Source organism: Saccopteryx leptura, chromosome X, assembly GCF_036850995.1.
Source record: "Saccopteryx leptura isolate mSacLep1 chromosome X, mSacLep1_pri_phased_curated, whole genome shotgun sequence".
Taxonomy (NCBI): domain Eukaryota; kingdom Metazoa; phylum Chordata; class Mammalia; order Chiroptera; family Emballonuridae; genus Saccopteryx; species Saccopteryx leptura.
Genome location: NC_089516.1, coordinates 72,365,384 through 72,382,586, shown reverse-complemented (window position 1 = coordinate 72,382,586; position 17,203 = coordinate 72,365,384). Strand labels below are relative to the sequence as shown.

General features: G+C 39.5%; 1 protein-coding gene across 6 annotated transcripts in view; it reads left to right on the top strand.

The window, feature by feature from the left end:
* The window catches only part of ATRX (ATRX chromatin remodeler), a 218,938-nt gene extending 207,661 nt beyond the window's left edge, over positions 1 to 11,277 (top strand). For all 6 annotated transcript variants that reach the window (XM_066357918.1, XM_066357920.1, XM_066357922.1 and 3 more), the window contains 5 exons: positions 2,361 to 2,510; positions 3,755 to 3,880; positions 4,812 to 4,907; positions 5,420 to 5,548; positions 7,461 to 11,277. In XM_066357918.1, the coding sequence (XP_066214015.1) occupies positions 2,361 to 2,510; positions 3,755 to 3,880; positions 4,812 to 4,907; positions 5,420 to 5,548; positions 7,461 to 7,739 (780 nt within the window). In that variant the 3' untranslated portion in view covers positions 7,740 to 11,277. The remainder of the gene's footprint in view (positions 1 to 2,360; positions 2,511 to 3,754; positions 3,881 to 4,811; positions 4,908 to 5,419; positions 5,549 to 7,460) is intronic.
* The last annotated feature ends 5,926 nt before the right edge of the window (positions 11,278 to 17,203 follow it).

Genomic DNA, 17,203 nt, shown 5'->3' with positions numbered 1-17,203 from the left:
ATTTATGTTCCTTCACTAAAGTCACACTTAATTTAGAGAACATGTTCTAAGTCAGGGGTCCCCAAACTTTTTACACAGGGGGCCAGTTCACTGTCCCTCAGACCGTTGGAGGGCCGGACTATAAAAAAAAACTATGAACAAATCCCTATGCACACTGCACATATCTTACTTTAAAGTAAAAAAACAAAACGGGAACAAATACAATATTTAAAATAAAGAACAAGTAAATTTAAATCAACAAACTGACCAGTATTTCAATGGGAACTATGGGCCTGCTTTTGGCTAATAAGATAGTCAATGTCCGGTTCCATATTTGTCACTGCTAGCCGTAACAAGTGATATGATGCGCTTCCGGAGCTGTGACGCGTGCGTCCCGCGTCACTGGAAGTAGTACTGTACGTGAGCGATGCCGCCACATACAGGACTCCAGGAGCACAGGATGCGGATGGCCACTAATGAAAGAGGTGCCCCTTCCGTTAGTGCGGTGGGGGCCAGATAAATGGCCTCAAGGGGCCGCATGCGGCCCACGGGCCGTAGTTTGGGGACCCCTGTTCTAAGGGAACTTGCTGTTGGAAGCTGTGGAAAATCATTTTTTGAAGTGGAATCATTTGTCTTTTATACTGGTTTTCATCTGTGGTTTCTTAATAATTAACAACTTGTGACTATTTTAATTATTTATTAACAAGTAACATACCCGTAGCTCATTTTAATTCCCTCTCCTTAGTGTCTTTTTATGTGTGTCTTTCTCATAATCATAATTACACAGAGGAGCCTGACCTGTAGTGGCGCACTGGATCAAGCAACGACCTGGAACGCTGATGTCACCAGTTCAAAACCCTGGGCTTGCTCGGTCAGGGCACAAATGGGAGTTAATGCTTCCTGCTCCTCCCCCCTTCTCTCTCTCTCACTCTCTTCTCTAAAATGAATAAATTAATTAATTAATTAAAAAATAATTACAGTGAGGAGGAGTTTGGTGTTCTTATTGAATATACAGTGTGTCCGTAAAGTCGTGGTGCATTTTTGACCGGTCACAGGAAAGCAACAAAAGACGATAGAAATGTGAAATCTGCACCAAATAAAAGGAAAACTCTCCCAGTTTCATACTTATTCAGTGCAGTTCGATGTGGGCTCAATGCACAGATTTTTTAGGGCTCCTTAGGTAGCTAGCCCGTATAGCCTCTACAGACTCGTCACTGACTGATTGATGGCCTACCAGAACGGGGTTTCTCCACCAAACTGCCAGTTTCTTTCAACTGCTTATCCCACCGAGTAATGTTATTCCTATGTGGTGGCGCATCATTATAAACGCGCCAATATTCATGTTGCACTTTGGTCACGGATTTGAATTTAGCGAGCCACAGAACACACTGAACTTTCCTCTCTACCGTCCACATCTCGACTGGCATGGCCATGGGCTTCTCCACTATATACACGGTGTTACATCATCATCTGTGCATGCACACATGCTGCCACTTCATCCTACAGAAACTGGGAGGGTTTTCCTTTTATTTGGTGCAGATTTCGCATTTCTATCGTCTTTTGTTGCTTTCCTGTGACTGGTCAAAAGTGCACCATGACTTTATGGACACACTGTATAAATGATCCCATTTTTTTAGCTTTTAAGTTAACTTACTTTCAAAGACTGATTTAAAACACCATGACTTTGAAAAAAAGGTACTGTGATAATAAATTGATAAACAATGTATATCAGTTTGAAGTTCCTTAAAATGTAATTTATATTTGACTTTTCTACAGTTGAAATAGAAGGACTGTATGTTCTAGTTAAACTGTTTTGTAGCTGTTTAATTTAGATTTCTTTTAGTATAATAGTTGGTAACTAAACTGATAATGAAAATAAAGTTGTTAAATATGTATAAACAGGAGTAGCCATGAATTTTAGCACAAGAATCCAATGTAATTTCTGATTTAAGAAGACTTACATTAGCATTTATTATCAACTCTTAGAACAAAGCACAAAATATGTGTGAAAAATTACAGATTATGTATTATAGAATTTTATACCTGAAACCTATAATTAACCATTGTCACCTCAATAAATTCAATAAAAATTAAATTAGAAAACAGGAAAAAGTTGGAGATAAAACCCTACACGCTGAAAAGTAGTCATTTAAAAATTGAATCCCTCAAACATGTTATATAAACATGAAATTTTTATGTAAGAGGCTGGTGTTGCATGTTTAGCAACTGTTTTCTAGGCAATTTGTCGTGTGTGTGTGTGTGTGTGTGTGTGTGTGTATAAATCAGAAATATGTATAGCAGCCAGTTTCTACTCTAACAGTAGACCAAATATGATTCATAGGATGGAAATAATTCTGTGTTATTTCAATCCCTATAAACAGGACACCATACTTGCAGAACTTCTTCAAATACATAAGGAGCACATTGTAGGATATCACGAACATGATTCTCTGTTGGACCACAAAGAAGAGGAAGAGTTGACTGAAGAAGAAAGAAAGGCAGCTTGGGCTGAGTATGAAGCAGAGAAGAAGGTAGCTCACATGAAAGGCTTTTTGGGTTTTGTTTTGATGTTGGTCATTTGAAAGGGCAATGGGGAAGAAAAGGGTCACATTTGGAACAGGTGAGTGTTTAGGTACAGGGTCCCCAGATATGCGAGTCTGTTTACAGGCTTTGGCTACCTTTAGTGGCAGAGTGGGAAGAGAGAAGAAAATATTTTCCACTTAAAGAGTAGTGATCCCATTTCTGCTTAGCACTTGCTGAATTTCAAGATTAGTGGAAAGGTATATATTTAGCATCACTTAACTCCCATCAACACTCACACTGTAGTAACAGACACACAGGAGCTTAGAGGTGGGCAAGAGTAAATGTTGTTTTAGCATGTGTGCTCTGAAATCTGAATTTTAATTTTTTTAAAGATTTTATTTATTCATTATAGAGAGGGGAGAGACAGAGAGAGAGAAGGGGGGATGAGCTGGAAGTATCAGCTCTCATATGTGCCTTAACCAGGCAAGCCCAGGGATTTGAACTGGCGACCTCAGCGTTTCCAGATCGACACTTTATCCACTGCACCACCACTGGTCAGGCTGAAATCTGAATTTTAACTGAATATGTATCATAACACAAAAATACTTCATTATTTAAAATTTTTATTGATTTCTTTAGAGAAATAAAGTGGAGGTAGAGAGAGAGAGAGAGACAGGGAAGCATTGATTTATTGTTCCACTCAGTTGTGCACCCATTGGTTGCTTTCTCGATGTACCCGGACCAGGGATCAAACTCATAACCCTGGCATCTCAGGGTGTGATGCTCCAAACAACTGCGCTAACCGTCCAGGGCAAAAATTATTTCTTTCCTGGACCTTAATGTTATCTCCAGCACCAACTTGATTTAGAATAGTTCCATGTCTGTTACAAACACCAACCCACTTGAACAAAAATGTGCCTGAGCATGGGAAACCTTATCCTAATACATGAATTCTAAGTTCCTAACTCATTGTACCAAACTTCTTTAATGTTTATGTGATGTTAGGAGTCTCATCAGAATCGAGCTGCCCCATTCTGTGGGAATGATCATAAAAAGCGCACAACTTTAGAGGTTAAAGCTTTCTGTGTAACAAGATCTTGGTTTGGGGTGAAAAGGGTGTTTTGTTTGTGTGTGGAAGAGTGTTAATAATTCTCTAGATTTGAGAATATGGATTCTTTTCTAAACCAGTAGGTGATGTAGAATTTCAAGTTTTAAATCACAATGTGGAAAGTGCATATTTTTTTGTTTTTAGGGACTGACCATGCGTTTCAACATACCAACTGGGACCAATTTACCCCCTGTCAATTTCAACTCTCAAACTCCTTATATTCCTTTCAATTTGGGAGCCCTGTCAGCAATGAGTAATCAACAGCTGGAGGTAAGTTGTGAAGTACAAAAGTAGTTGAACTTGAATTAAAAGCAATTTCAAGTGCCCTGCTGTTGAGGGTTCTCTATGCAGGAATAAATATCACATTCTCCAAAAGATTACTTCTGAATAGACCAAGAACATTTTCTTTTATTTGTTGACCTTTTTGAACCAGCACAGTTTAGTAAAATAAGGTTTGTTCAGAGCACAAGGGAATCAGGCCTTGAAATAATGTACTTTGAATTATTTTATTTAAGGAACTATAGGTGGCTGACTGGGTAGAGAAATAGCACTTTCTTCAGTTATCAAATATTTTAAATAAAAAAATTTCTTGCTTGATGTTTGAAAACAGGATAAATACACACATTGATTTACAATCTAATGCCATGTAGATGCACTACTAAGTATAAGATAATACCCAGTATTAAGAAATAATTGATTTACAATTTGAATCAATTATGAAGAAAGACTAGATTTTTTTTTAATTTCTTTTTTTTTTTAGTTCATTTTTTTTTTAGAGAGGAGAGGGAGAGACAGAGAGAGAGGAGAGACAGAGAGAAGCGGGTGAGAGAGAGAGAGAGAAGGGAGACAGAGAGAGAGAGAAGGGGGGAGGAGCTGGAAGCGTCAACTCCCATATGTGCCTTGACCAGGCAAGCCCAGGGTTTTGAACCGGCAACCTCAGCATTTCCAGGTCGACGCTTTATCCACTGCGCCACCACAGGTCAGGCCAGAAAGACCAGATTTTTATGGACCAATAATTTAATCACTTAATTGAATCTGACTTCCTTTTAAAAATGTGCTTATAGATTATTTAAATTATTAAATTATTGCTTCAATGAAACCCAATTTTTTTCCTAACAGACTCACTGATGAGTTTTATTCCACTTTAAAACTAGACTGTGTTTTACTTGCCCTTTGTAACTTATTTCTTACATTCTTCTAGGACCTCATAAATCAAGGAAGAGAAAAAGTTGTGGAAGCAACAAACAGCGTGGCAGCAGTGAGGATTCAGCCTCTTGAAGACATAATTTCAGCTGTAGTAAGTTAACTCTCAGTTGTCTTACTCCAACTTGAAATCTGTGTCCTTTCCCCACCATTTGTTTTCATTTTTAATTGTTTTGGCTTCGCTATGCCTGTGAGGAAAAGCAGATAACTTAGAACTTGATTTGCAATAGAAAAATACTAGTAAACTGGATAATATTGGCAAGCTCTAATTCAGCAGTTTACCCGGATGTTGGCACAAGAGAGAAATAGGTAAAATCTAAAAGTGGAGAAATCAGTCAATCATAGGAATGTATGCATTGTTTACATAAACACATTTTAAGGACCAGTTGCACACATGAAATAGAAATAGTTGTATTCCAGAGAAATAGTTTTATTCCCTTGTACCACAGTGGAAAACTAAGTACCCTGCTTTTACGTCATTTTCTTTTAAAAAGAATAAAGGCAAAGGGAGAAAAAAACCTCTGAATATCTCAAATATCTTCAAGTAGTTGAATTATTTTCCCCAATTCCACTGCAATAGGAGTAAACAGAAGCCTTGTTTTTCAGTGGAAGGAAAACATGAACCTGTCAGAGGCCCAAGTACAGGCATTAGCACTGAGTCGGCAGGCCAGCCAGGAGCTTGATGTGAAACGGAGAGAAGCGATCTACAATGACGTCCTGACGAAACAGCAGATGGTAAGAATTCGGACTATCTCTCAGTTAAGTTTACTGTGCTTGAATTTATAATAATAGGTTTGTGAGACATCTGTGTTAATAACCATCCTTCATATGGATGATGGATGGTCACTGGTTATTTCTGGAAGAAAATTTTGTCAAAAAACCTAGTAATGTCAAGGAAAGGTAATGTCTTTTATTACAAAGGATCAATATCTTCCCAGATGGGTCCCATTGAATTTTATATAGGCTGTCTTCCATATAATTTTATTTTATTTATTGTTTTTTAGCGAGAGAGAGAGAGAGAGAGAGAGAGAGAAATAACAGTTTGTCGTTCTACTTATTTATGCATTCATTGGTTGATTATTGTATGTACCCTGACCTGGGATCGAACCTGCAATCTTGATGTATCCAGATGCTGCTTTAAACAGTTGAACTGCCTGGCCAGGGCTCAATTTTACTTTTTTTGTGTGTGTGTATTTTTCTGAAGTTGGAAACAGGGAAGCAGTAAGACAGACTCCCGCGTGCGCCCGACCGGGATCCACCCGGCATTGGGGCATTGCTCTGTTGCATCTGGGGCATTGCTCTGTTGCAACCAGAGCCATTCTAGCGCCTGAGGCAGAGGCTATGGAGCCATCCTCAGTGCCCGGGCCAACTTTGCTCCAATCAAGCCTTGGCTGCGGGAGGGGAAGAGAGAGACAGAGAGGAAGGAGAGGGGGAGGGGTGGGGAAGCAGATGGGCGCTTCTCCTGTGTGCCCTGGCCGGGAATCGAACCCAGGACTCCTGCACGCCAGGCTGACGCTCTACCACTGAGCCAACCGGCCAGGGCCTAATTTTACTTTTTATATATCCTGGACATCTAAAAAGTAATTTTTCCTAGACTTTTTTTTTTTAATTTTAGACAATTTTAACGGGGTGATATTGATCAATTAGAGTTCGTAGATTTAGAAAAAATATCTCCATATCATTTTGACATTTGATTATGTCGCATACCCATCACCCAAAATCAAATTGTCTTCCATCACGTTCTATCTGGTTTTCTTTTATGCTCCTCCCCTACCACCACCCCCTCCCTGTCCTCTCATCCCCTCCCTCTGGTAACCACCACATTCTTGTCCATGTCCTCAGACTTTTTTTTTACACTACATTTTCCATTTGTAAACATTTTCCCAAAATAAGTATACTTTTTAATATATTTAATTTGAGAGTAAAGAGTGGAGCTCTAGATGATATGACACAGGTTCCTACTAAATTATATTATTCTTTAAAAGATTGGCATTATTTTATCAGAACAAAAGTAAAATGTTGATTTGTCTGAACCAAAAAAAAGAGAGAAGAGGCTAGCATGTTCCAGGGACCTTTATCATTTTTCCCAGCAGTCGTTTGCCAGCTGTCTGCTTTGCATGGGAAATTTCAACTCTTGACACCAGGGAATCAATTTCTGTGGCATGAATTTTACTTAGAAAGCACTGGAGAGTTGTGTGGTTTTCCATTATCTTAGGAAATTTCAGGCATTCCAGGTAGGAATTATTCCCACTGTGAGTGCTCTTTCCTTTTGGTGTATGTCACTAAAAATGTTTGTCATAATGTGAACTATTCAAAAAATGACAAGGAAAGGAGACTTGACACAAAGTGCTGTAACTAATACTTGAGATTAATCACAGCACAAGACGTGTTACTATGGTAACCAACCTAAATGCTGCTTGCAATACAATAGTCAAGTCATTAGGAGAATTTAGCCCTAAATGGTGTTAGTAACTGGTTTCTACAGTAATGGTCCTGTGAATGCCATTCAATTAGTAATGGTGATAACAATAATGTGTTTTCCTTTTGGTATGGTCCCCCCCCCCAACAAATTGATTTTAACTCAGAACTTGATACTTGCCTCTTTGAGACAGGCCATGCACTTCTAACAGCTCCCTTTTCTCTCTAGTTAATCAGCTGTGTTCAGCGGATACTTATGAACCGAAGGCTGCAGCAGCAGTACAATCAGCAGCAACAGCAACAAATGACTTATCAGCAAGCAACACTAAGTCACCTCATGATGCCAAAGCCTCCGAATTTAATCATGAATCCTCCTAACTACCAGCAGATTGATATGAGAGGAATGTATCAGTCAGTGGCCGGTGCTATGCAGCCACCACCGTTACAGCGTGCACCACCCCCAATGAGAAGCAAAAATCCGGGACCTTCCCAAGGGAAATCAATGTGATTTTGCACTAAAAGCTTAAAGGATTGTTAAAATCATAGAAAGAACTTTTATTTTTTTAGGAATCAATGACTTAACAGAACTCAACTGTATAAATAGTTTGGTCCCCTTAAATGCCACTCTTCCATATTAGTTTAAAATTTTTTTAAAAATAGGGCATACCGTTTCTTCCTGACATTTGTCAGTGATGTTGCCTAGAATCTTCTTACACACATTGAGTACAGAAGATATTTCAAATTGTTTTCAGTGAAAACAAGTCGTTCCATAACAGTAACAACTCCACAGATTTCCTCTCTAAAATTTTTATGCCTGCTTTTAGCAACCATAAAATTGTCATAAAATTAATAAATTTAGGAAAGAATACAGATTTATATATTCATTCTTTACATATAAAAACACACAGCTGAGTTCTTAGAGTTGATTCCTCGATACTTTTGTACTTAATCCATTTCTTGATTCAAGTGATTGAAATGGTTTTAATGTTCTTTTGACTGAAGTCTGAAACTGGGCTCCCGCTATATCTTGTCTGTGGCTGAAAGTTAGAAACTAAGGGTTGTCTTTGACACAGAATTGTGTGCAATATTCTTAAATACTACTGCTCTAAAACTTGGAGGAGTCTTGCAGTTATCTTAGCATTGTATAAATAGCCTTAAGTACAGCCTAAGAAGAGAACTCCTTTTTCTTTAGTCTTTCTGCCATTTTTTGTTTTCAGTTATACGTGCTGAAATAATTACTGGTAAAATTTCAGGGCTGTGGATTGTCTTCCACACATGAATTTTCTCTCTCCTGGCACTGATATAAAGCACATCTTTGAACTGTCTGGTGCCGGTGCTAGTGCTCCATCCTGTTGCTGGCAATGGGATGTGGACTAACAAAATCAGTTTCTAGCATTTAAGGAGGTTAAGGATGACATTGTGGTTGTTGAGTTCACACCCTGTTTTATAAACAACATCAAAATGGCAGAACCTTTGCTGACTTTATAAGTTCACGGGAGGAATGTGTTTTAACAGTTCCCAGTACTGTCAGTATTGTGAATTAATTGCTTTGAAAGATAAAGGTCATGGTTTCTATGCTCTTTTCTAGTCATGTTCTTTTCCCCTAACTTCCCAATTAAATCATGTTCTTTTTCCCTAACTTCCCAATTAAATCACGTTCTTTTCCCCTACCTTCCCAGTTAAATCACGTTCTTTTCCCCTACCTTCCCAATTAAATCATATCACAAAGTTTGAATATTTTAAAGTTTAGGTTTGTGAGACAATTTTCTGACCCAAATTAATTCATCTAATACCCTTTTGTGAACTTTTACTAGAAATTCATGGCATTATTGTTTTCCTTAATCCAGGCCTGTAAAAATGACCTATATGTTATTCGTGTACAATTTCATTGCTTGAGGTTTTTTTTAAAGAAGATTGTTAGACTATGAGAAGTCAACTCAATGTAGCAAAAACACTTGAGATGATGATGTAACAGGTAATGGATACAGCTAAGGAATTTTAGACTAATGAAAGCTGGGCGGAGGATTAATTTGCTCTAGGTATCACTGGATTTGGATGAAGTTAACATTAGCTAAAACTGTTTTGAGATGTTTGGATTACCAAGAGATTTTTTTTTTTCTTGCAAGAACTAGTGGAAAACATCCAAGTGCACTAGGTTGGTGACAATAAAATTGGTGAGGTCTGGTGGATCCACCCCTCACCTTCCCATGTTGAATGATCACTAATAATTTTCATATATTTGCTTATTATGCCAGTCATATAATCAGATCTATTTAATTGGTGGGGGTGGGGGAAGGTATGTGTTTAGGAGAAATGAAAAAGACAAGATTTATGAGATAAATATTTGAAGACAGTACACTCTGGCCAACTTATTGGTTGGTATTTCTAAGAGTCTGGAATACTTTAAACCTGATTTATTAGACCTGGGAACTTTCAACATGGTCTAATTATTTGCTCAAAGGCGTAGATGTGAAAATTTTATGCAGCCTTCTAAACTGTTTTACCATAGATGAAACTATGACATAAAGAATAATGTATAGAAGGATTAATTGGAAATCAGAGTTTTAAATAAAACTTGGACCACTTTGCATACACTCTTCTCACTTGACATTTTAGCTACATAATATGTACTTTGAGTATAACATCAAGCTTTAACAAATATTTAAGGACAAAAATCACATCAGTAAGATACTAAAAGGCTCATTTTTATATTTGTTTTAGATGTTTGAAATAGTTGGAATGGCTTAAAAAATAACAATTTAAAATGTTGCTTGTAATACAGTTTTGCCTGCTAAATTCTCCACATTTTGTAACCTGTTTTATTTCTTTGGGTGTAAAGCGTTTTTGCTTAGTATTGTGGTATTGTATATGTTTTGTCCCAGTTGTATAGTCATGTTTCAGTCCGTCACCCAGCTTTGGCTGCTGAAATCATACAGCTGTGAAGACCTGCCTTCGTTTTTGTTAGACTGCTTTTCAGTTCCGTATTGAGAATCTTAAGTACTGTTGAAAAGATGTCACTTCTTCCTTTAAGGCTGTTTTGTAATATATATAAGGACTGGAATTGTGTTTTTAAAGAAAAACATTCAAGTATAACAATAATACTATCTGTGTTTTCACCATTCAAAGTGCTGTTGAGTAGTTGAAACTTAAACTATTTAATGTCATTTAATAAAGTGACCAAAATGTGTTGTGCTCTTTATTGCATTTTCACAGCTTTGAAAATCTGTGCATATATTGTTTCATAGAAAATGTATAGCTTTTGATGCTTTATTTAATGGTGGTTCTTTTGCACATTTAGTTATTAAATATTGGGAGGTCAAGAAGTTTGCTTTTTTAATTTGTTATATACTAAATTCTGTAAAAGGAGATCTTTAACCTCAAGAATAATTGACATACCAGGAAGCCTATGTGTGTGTGTGTTGGTTTTGATTGTCTTTGCTGTCATCCAGCACCACGTTCTGCTTCCCGAGAGCCACGTCTCTCACTAAGTCAAGCACGGCTATGAACCCACACTTGATACAAACGCAGCTGCCCAACCTGAAGCCATAGGAGGTGGATGGAAGACCTCATTATCTGGCCTCCAGAGAAGTTGAATATTTTGTAGTTTTCTTAGTTATGCCCGCTCTCCCTTTAGTGTCATCAAACCCGACCCATATTTCCGTGCCCCAAACAAAACTTTAAAAAACAATTACTTATTTATCCCAGTAACCATTGTTTCTTTTGGAGGGTGGCATGTTGTGAGGCTTGTAGATACTTACTCAAATAGTAAGATAGGTCATCCTTTTACATCCTTATTTCACTAAAATCTATGTTCAGATTATTACCCACCTTATTTTACCAGAATTAATGCCGAGTGACTTTTGGCTATCTCCAAATCAAATCTGCTCTTAGAGATGAAAATTCTTCTACCATTGTTTTTTTTTTCAAAACTGTATTCTGTGCCAATCCCAAAGGAGTGACCAAGTTTCTGAAATGCGTTTTGTCTGTGCAACATTTTATATATGCTGTTATATTGAGGTGAATAAAATTTAAAAATCCAAAATATATACTGTTTCTAAGCTCAATATCTGCCAGGTAACCAGACTGCCCACATCACTCATGTTGGATCTAATAATGGGATGGCCCTTCCCACCCCATCTAAGAGTTTTACTCCCTTGAGTATTTACCCTAGATGCACCGCACACTGTAATGCTGCCACCCTCTTTTTGGAATAACCTTCCCGACACCATTGTGCATACTTGCTAATTGAAGCAATTGTCCTTTCTTTTCTTGCTCTAGGATCTTTCTGACGGTGGCCACTACCATGCCTTCACCCAGGAAGACAGCCTATGAATTAACGCTTTTATAAAAGATAAAGCATTAATTGAATGAGAAGGTGTGTTCTAAAATCCTGCAGACCCTCTTTTTAATGCTTGGGGCTAACAGCCCACATTCCAGGAAGTCTCCACCCAGAAGCACTTGGCCACATTCTGCTCCAGACCCTTCTCCCTGATAGAAACATGTAAGAGTGAGCTTGGCTCCAATCTTCTTTAGCTAATCCTATCTGATGACGACCAAGAGACTTCTACCTCTTAAATAGACTCGGTCCCCTTTGTATAGTCCTTACATCAAATACGAGTTGGTTTTCAAGGAAGGTGAAGAGAGATGACTTATCAGATGCAAGAATGGGATTTGTTTCAGGGGTACAAGGAGGAAATGTGCCATTGAAAGAAAGGGTACATAAAAGGATCAGGAAAGAGACTAGATTGGAGTGGATTGATAGAGAGCCTTGAAATCATGAATGAGTAATTCAATACCAAGGACAGCGAGGGTTTATGGGGTGGCTGATGTGTTCAAAGTAGCTGGTAAAGATAGCAATTCAGGCAGGGGTAGTTTGAATGGTTTAGACAAGGTGAGGAAAGATTGGAGACAGGAAGATAGATAATGAGTCCAGGCATTCAGTGACCAGACTACAGATCATAAGGACAAAAGGCAGAAAATCATTAGAGGTTGCACAGGATTCTTAAATTGTAAGAGAACCCTCTTACTTACTTTTACCCTTCCCCAAGGAGCCTACTTTATCAGGAGTTTCTATTTTACACGAAAAATTTCATTGACTCTTGCTTACTCTCAAATCTGATAAATTCATTAATGGCATTCCGGTTCTTAATTTTTCATTACTCCTAATAACACTCGTAGACATTTGCAGAAAGTGAGTTCAGACCCTTAGTAACTAAGTTGAATGTAATTCTCTTGCCTTCCTCAAACAAATTCTTCAAAAGGCTAAAGCAGTTCTGTTACTTTTCCCTGAGACCCATCTATTTCGAGTACTAGGATCTCTGTTGATAATGTGTTTATAAGCTTCCCTTGGTATTTTCAAAGTGCTTTGTGATTATGTATTAACCTGTGTACAACATCTGGGAGAAAAGTGAGGAAAAGAATTACATTCTCCTCGTGACAAGCTGTAAGACCAAAATCAAATCCATTGCAGGAGGCAGCAAGCATTCTCTAGGTCTTTCATGTCTCGTTTGGAAAATGGGACTATAATAATGACTTAATTTCCTGAAGGCAAGAGACTGGACCAGATGATTTCCTGAGATTCTTTTCAGCTCGAAGAGTTAGGGTGAGCTGTGAGCAAAGCCCAGTTTGAAGCCAAAAGGCAATGCGTTTGTCAGATTACACGGTACATTTGTGGATGGAATTAGAAAGTCTTTCCTGTTGGCTAACCATCTCCCTCCACTAAGCTATACCTTTCTTTTCCTCAGTTTAGAAAATGAGAGGTCTAACAGACATTTTAATGACAAAGCAGATAAGTCAAGTTGTAATTGGCTCTAATTACCACTTCCACAAGCTGTAACCTCCTTTATCTTGGCCCAGAGGCACTGCAAACTGGGTTTTTTACCACCCCTGGAAGTGCACAAAAGGAAAACATGTTTAAGAGTCTGACTCATATCTCGGTTGCCTGATTGGGTTATATACATGACAAAACATCAAGGTAAATATAGTCACCTTTTGTAAAGTCAATTTTTAGCAAATAATTGGTAATTTCCCATTCTGTTGTTCATAACTGTAAAGCCCACGTTGAGACAATATTTAAATTGTCTGGTCTAGATAAAGTTTATGGTGAGCTGCACTTTATATTTCTTTATGTTGACTCATGTAACAACACACATGGCATGCTTTTTGAGCTGGAGGCTTTATAGTCAAATCTTGTGACAAAAACTGAAAACTAGAAGAAGAAAGTGAAATAGTAATTTTTTTTCTGTAGCTGCCTGTCCCCACATGCCAGTAGCAAAGCAGGTAGGAGCCTGTGTCTCCCCTGCTGAATACATTTCAATGAAAACAAAACCAAACTTAAGAGAAAGGAAACGTGGTTAATATAATCATCTGAGGTCTTGTTAGTTCATTCCCAGCTCTTGGTAGGTTTTCAACAATACAGCATGGAGGTTGGGCGTCAAAGGCATTAATGATGCAGGCTTGTTTGGACCCTATCCTTAGTCAAAGTAAACATTTGACTCTATTAGCAAGTTTTCCTGCCCTCTCTTCCCATACCTCGCATAGTCTACAAGATGTGCTAAGATCAAATGCAGTTACTGCCTGCAATTTTTTTCTCTTCTCCAAACTATGTTCCGCAACCCCACCACACATGTATTTTTATATTCTAATACCTCAGTGGGGGGCTGGGGGGTGCGGGGAGGTTTAGAATCAGAATGCTGAAGGTGCTAGCAAGGGTCCCCAAACTTTTTACACAGAGGGCCGGTTCACTGTACCTCAGACCGTTGGAGGGCAGCCACATACAGTGCTCCTCTACTGACCACCAGTGAAAGAGGTGCCCCTTCCGGAAGTGCGGGGGGGGGGGAGGCGGATAAATGGCCTCAGGGGGCCGCATGCAGCCCGCCTGCGGTGGCCCGTAGTTTGGGGACACCTGTCAGCTAGGACATCTTTCTGACCCTGTAACCCAGCTCTCTTCCTTTACAATTGGGGGGAAAAGGGCCTGAGGAGAAGAGACGCCCAAGGTCGCCTATGTCTTCTAGTTTCTAGTCCACTTCTCATTCCACTCCATTTAAATGCTTCCTGTTACTCTTGAATTCCAATTCATTTTTTTTCAATCTGCCAGAACACATTAAACAAAGTTTCAGAATAGTTGGTATTGAATTAGGCTTTAAAATGAGAACTGTTAGGCCCTGGCCGGTTGGCTCAGTGGTAGAGCGTCGGCCTGGCATGCAGGAGTCCCAGGTTTGATTCCTGGCCAGGGCACACAGGAGAAGCATCCATCTGCTTCTCCACCCTTCCCCCTCGCCTTCCTCTCTGTCTCTCTCTTCCCCTCCCACAGCCAAGGCTCCATTGGAGCAAAGTTGGCCCGGGTGCTGAGGATGGCTCTATGGCCTCTGCCTCAGACACTAGAATGGCTCTGGATGCAACAGAGCAATGCCCCAGATGGGCTGAGCATTGCCCCCTGGTGGGCATGCCGGGTGGATCCCGGTAGGGCGCATGCGAGAGTCTGTCTGACTGCCTCCCTGTTTCCAACCTCAGAAAAATAAAAAATAAAAATAATAATAAAATAAAATACCTTAAAAAATAAAATGAGAACTGTTTGTGGGAATGAGAGGAGTATGTGGACGAAAATGAAGGGAAGAAATTTCTGTGTGCCAACTAAAAAAAGAAGACCTCTGATATATCCCCAACATGTTAATTTGGTATCAAAGGCATTAGCTTCAGGATTTTGTTTCAGAGGGATATTTCATTTGTTTAGAACAGGGGTAGTCAACCTTTTTATACCTACTGCCCACTTTTGTATCTCTGTTAGTAAAATTTTCTAACAGCCCACCGGTTCCACAGTAATGGTGATTTATAAAGTAGGGAAGTAACTTTACTTTATAAAATTTATAAAGCAGAGTTACAGCAAGTTAAAGCATATAATAATAATTACTTACTGTAAAGCCAGTACCCAGGGCCACCATCACAGCTGCCTGTCCCATGCAGGGTCGCATTGGATTCGGACAGTCGGTAAAGAAACAACGGAGCCAAAAACTGATGAGCCATCATCTTTAATCCTAGCTTGCACCCGGAGGACAAGTAAAAACACACACTGGGCTCCAAAGCCCACTCATGTTCAGTGCTCACAAAGCTACTGACTTATCCGAGTTTCCTAGAATCAAAGGTTTCTAGCTCACCAGACTTATTCACCTCTGTTCCCCATCTCCTTCCTTCTCCCTGCACAAACTGCACAAACTCTCTTCTCCCTCAGCACTGCACCATCTTGGCTGCTTCTCCTGGCCTCCTCCACATGGCCTTTCTCTCTGCTCTGCTCTCTAATGCTAATCTAAGGAACTGAGAGAGCAAGCTCCCGTTCTGCCCCCATTTTATAGTGTAGAAATCAAAACCTTTAATCCAATATACAAAATAGGGAAGTCTCTAATACAAAGTCACTTATCTGAGGCATGATGGTATTGCACCACCCCACATCAAAAAGGATGGGAAAGGCTTAGTCCTAAAACCAAGCCCCAGGCTACAAGCATCTTGCTGCCCACAGCCTGCCCCCAACACACATTAATATCACCTGGGCAACGGGCTTCCATTTGGGCAGCACCATCATGAAAGTGAGCATAATATATTTTATCTGCCCAACACTTACCAAGTACTTTATGTCGGATTTTCGCTAAGTTTGGCAGAATAAATCTTTGTAAAACAACTTACTATAGTTAAATCTATCTTTTTATTTATACTTTGGTTGCTCTGCTACCGCCCACCATGAAAGTTGAAATGCCCACTAGTGGGCAGTAGGGACCAGGTTGACTACCACTGGTTTAGAAGGTTCTTTTTCTCCACACTCAGCACAGTTTAGACCAGTAAAATCACTTTCTGGATCTCAGTGCCCTTGAATGCCAAGAATAAAATCATGCAGCCTTCCTTAGACAGGCGGATTGATGAAACAAGTACTTTAATAATCCTCTATTTCAACTGTGCACTTGAAACTTGTATGGTTTGTGAATCAATGTCATCACAATAAATTTTAAAAAATGCTGCTATATTAAAAAGGAAACAGAGTTCTGTGTTATGTAGTGATCTCTGTCAGGATAGGGGTGAATATTCTTGAGTTAGATGTGCTAAAAGGACCACAGATAGTTTATATGTTTCTAAAGAATTAAAAAGTAACAAAATTATTTTACTATGCTAGAATTTAGGAGCCTGATTCTATCGGTATAATCTTCGACAAATTACTTCACCTCTTAATCTTCTCTCATACTGCAGTATTTATTGAATCCTATTATGTGTGAGGTTGTGTGACTAATCTTTTGTAATTCCTGTTTTATACATAAGGAAATAGGTTGAAAATATTGAAATTAGCCTGGCCTGGGGTGGTGCAGTGGATACAGTGTTGACCTGGAACACCGAGGTCACAGGTATGAAACCCTGGCCTTGCCCGGTCAAGGCAGGTATGATAAGCAATCAATGAACAACTAAAATGAAGCAACTATAAGTTGATACTTCTCACTCCACCCCCTTCTTTCATCTCTCATAAAATCAATAAATAAAATCTTTAAAAAATAATGAAATAGGCCCTGGCCAGTTGGCTCAGTGCTAGAGCGTCGGCCTGGCGTGCAGAAGTCCCGGGTTCGATTCCAGGCTAGGGCACACAGGAGAAGCGCCCATCTGCTTCTCCACCCCTCCCCTCTCCTTCCTCTCTGTCTCTCTCTTCCCCTCCCGCAGCCGAGGCTCCACTGGAGCAAAGATGGCCTGGGCGCTGGGGATGGCTCCTCGGCCTCTGCCCCAGGTGCTAGAGTGGCTCTTGTCGCAATAGAGCGACGCCCCGGAGGGGCAGAGTATCACCCCCTGGTGGGCGTGCCGGGTGGATCCCGGTCGGGCGCATGCAGGAATCTGTCTGATTATCTCTCCCCATTTCCGGCTTCAGAAAAATACAGAAAAAAAATAATGAAATAATAATTCATCCAGTGTCACATGAGCTAATTGAAAGAGGCAGGATTCAAAAGT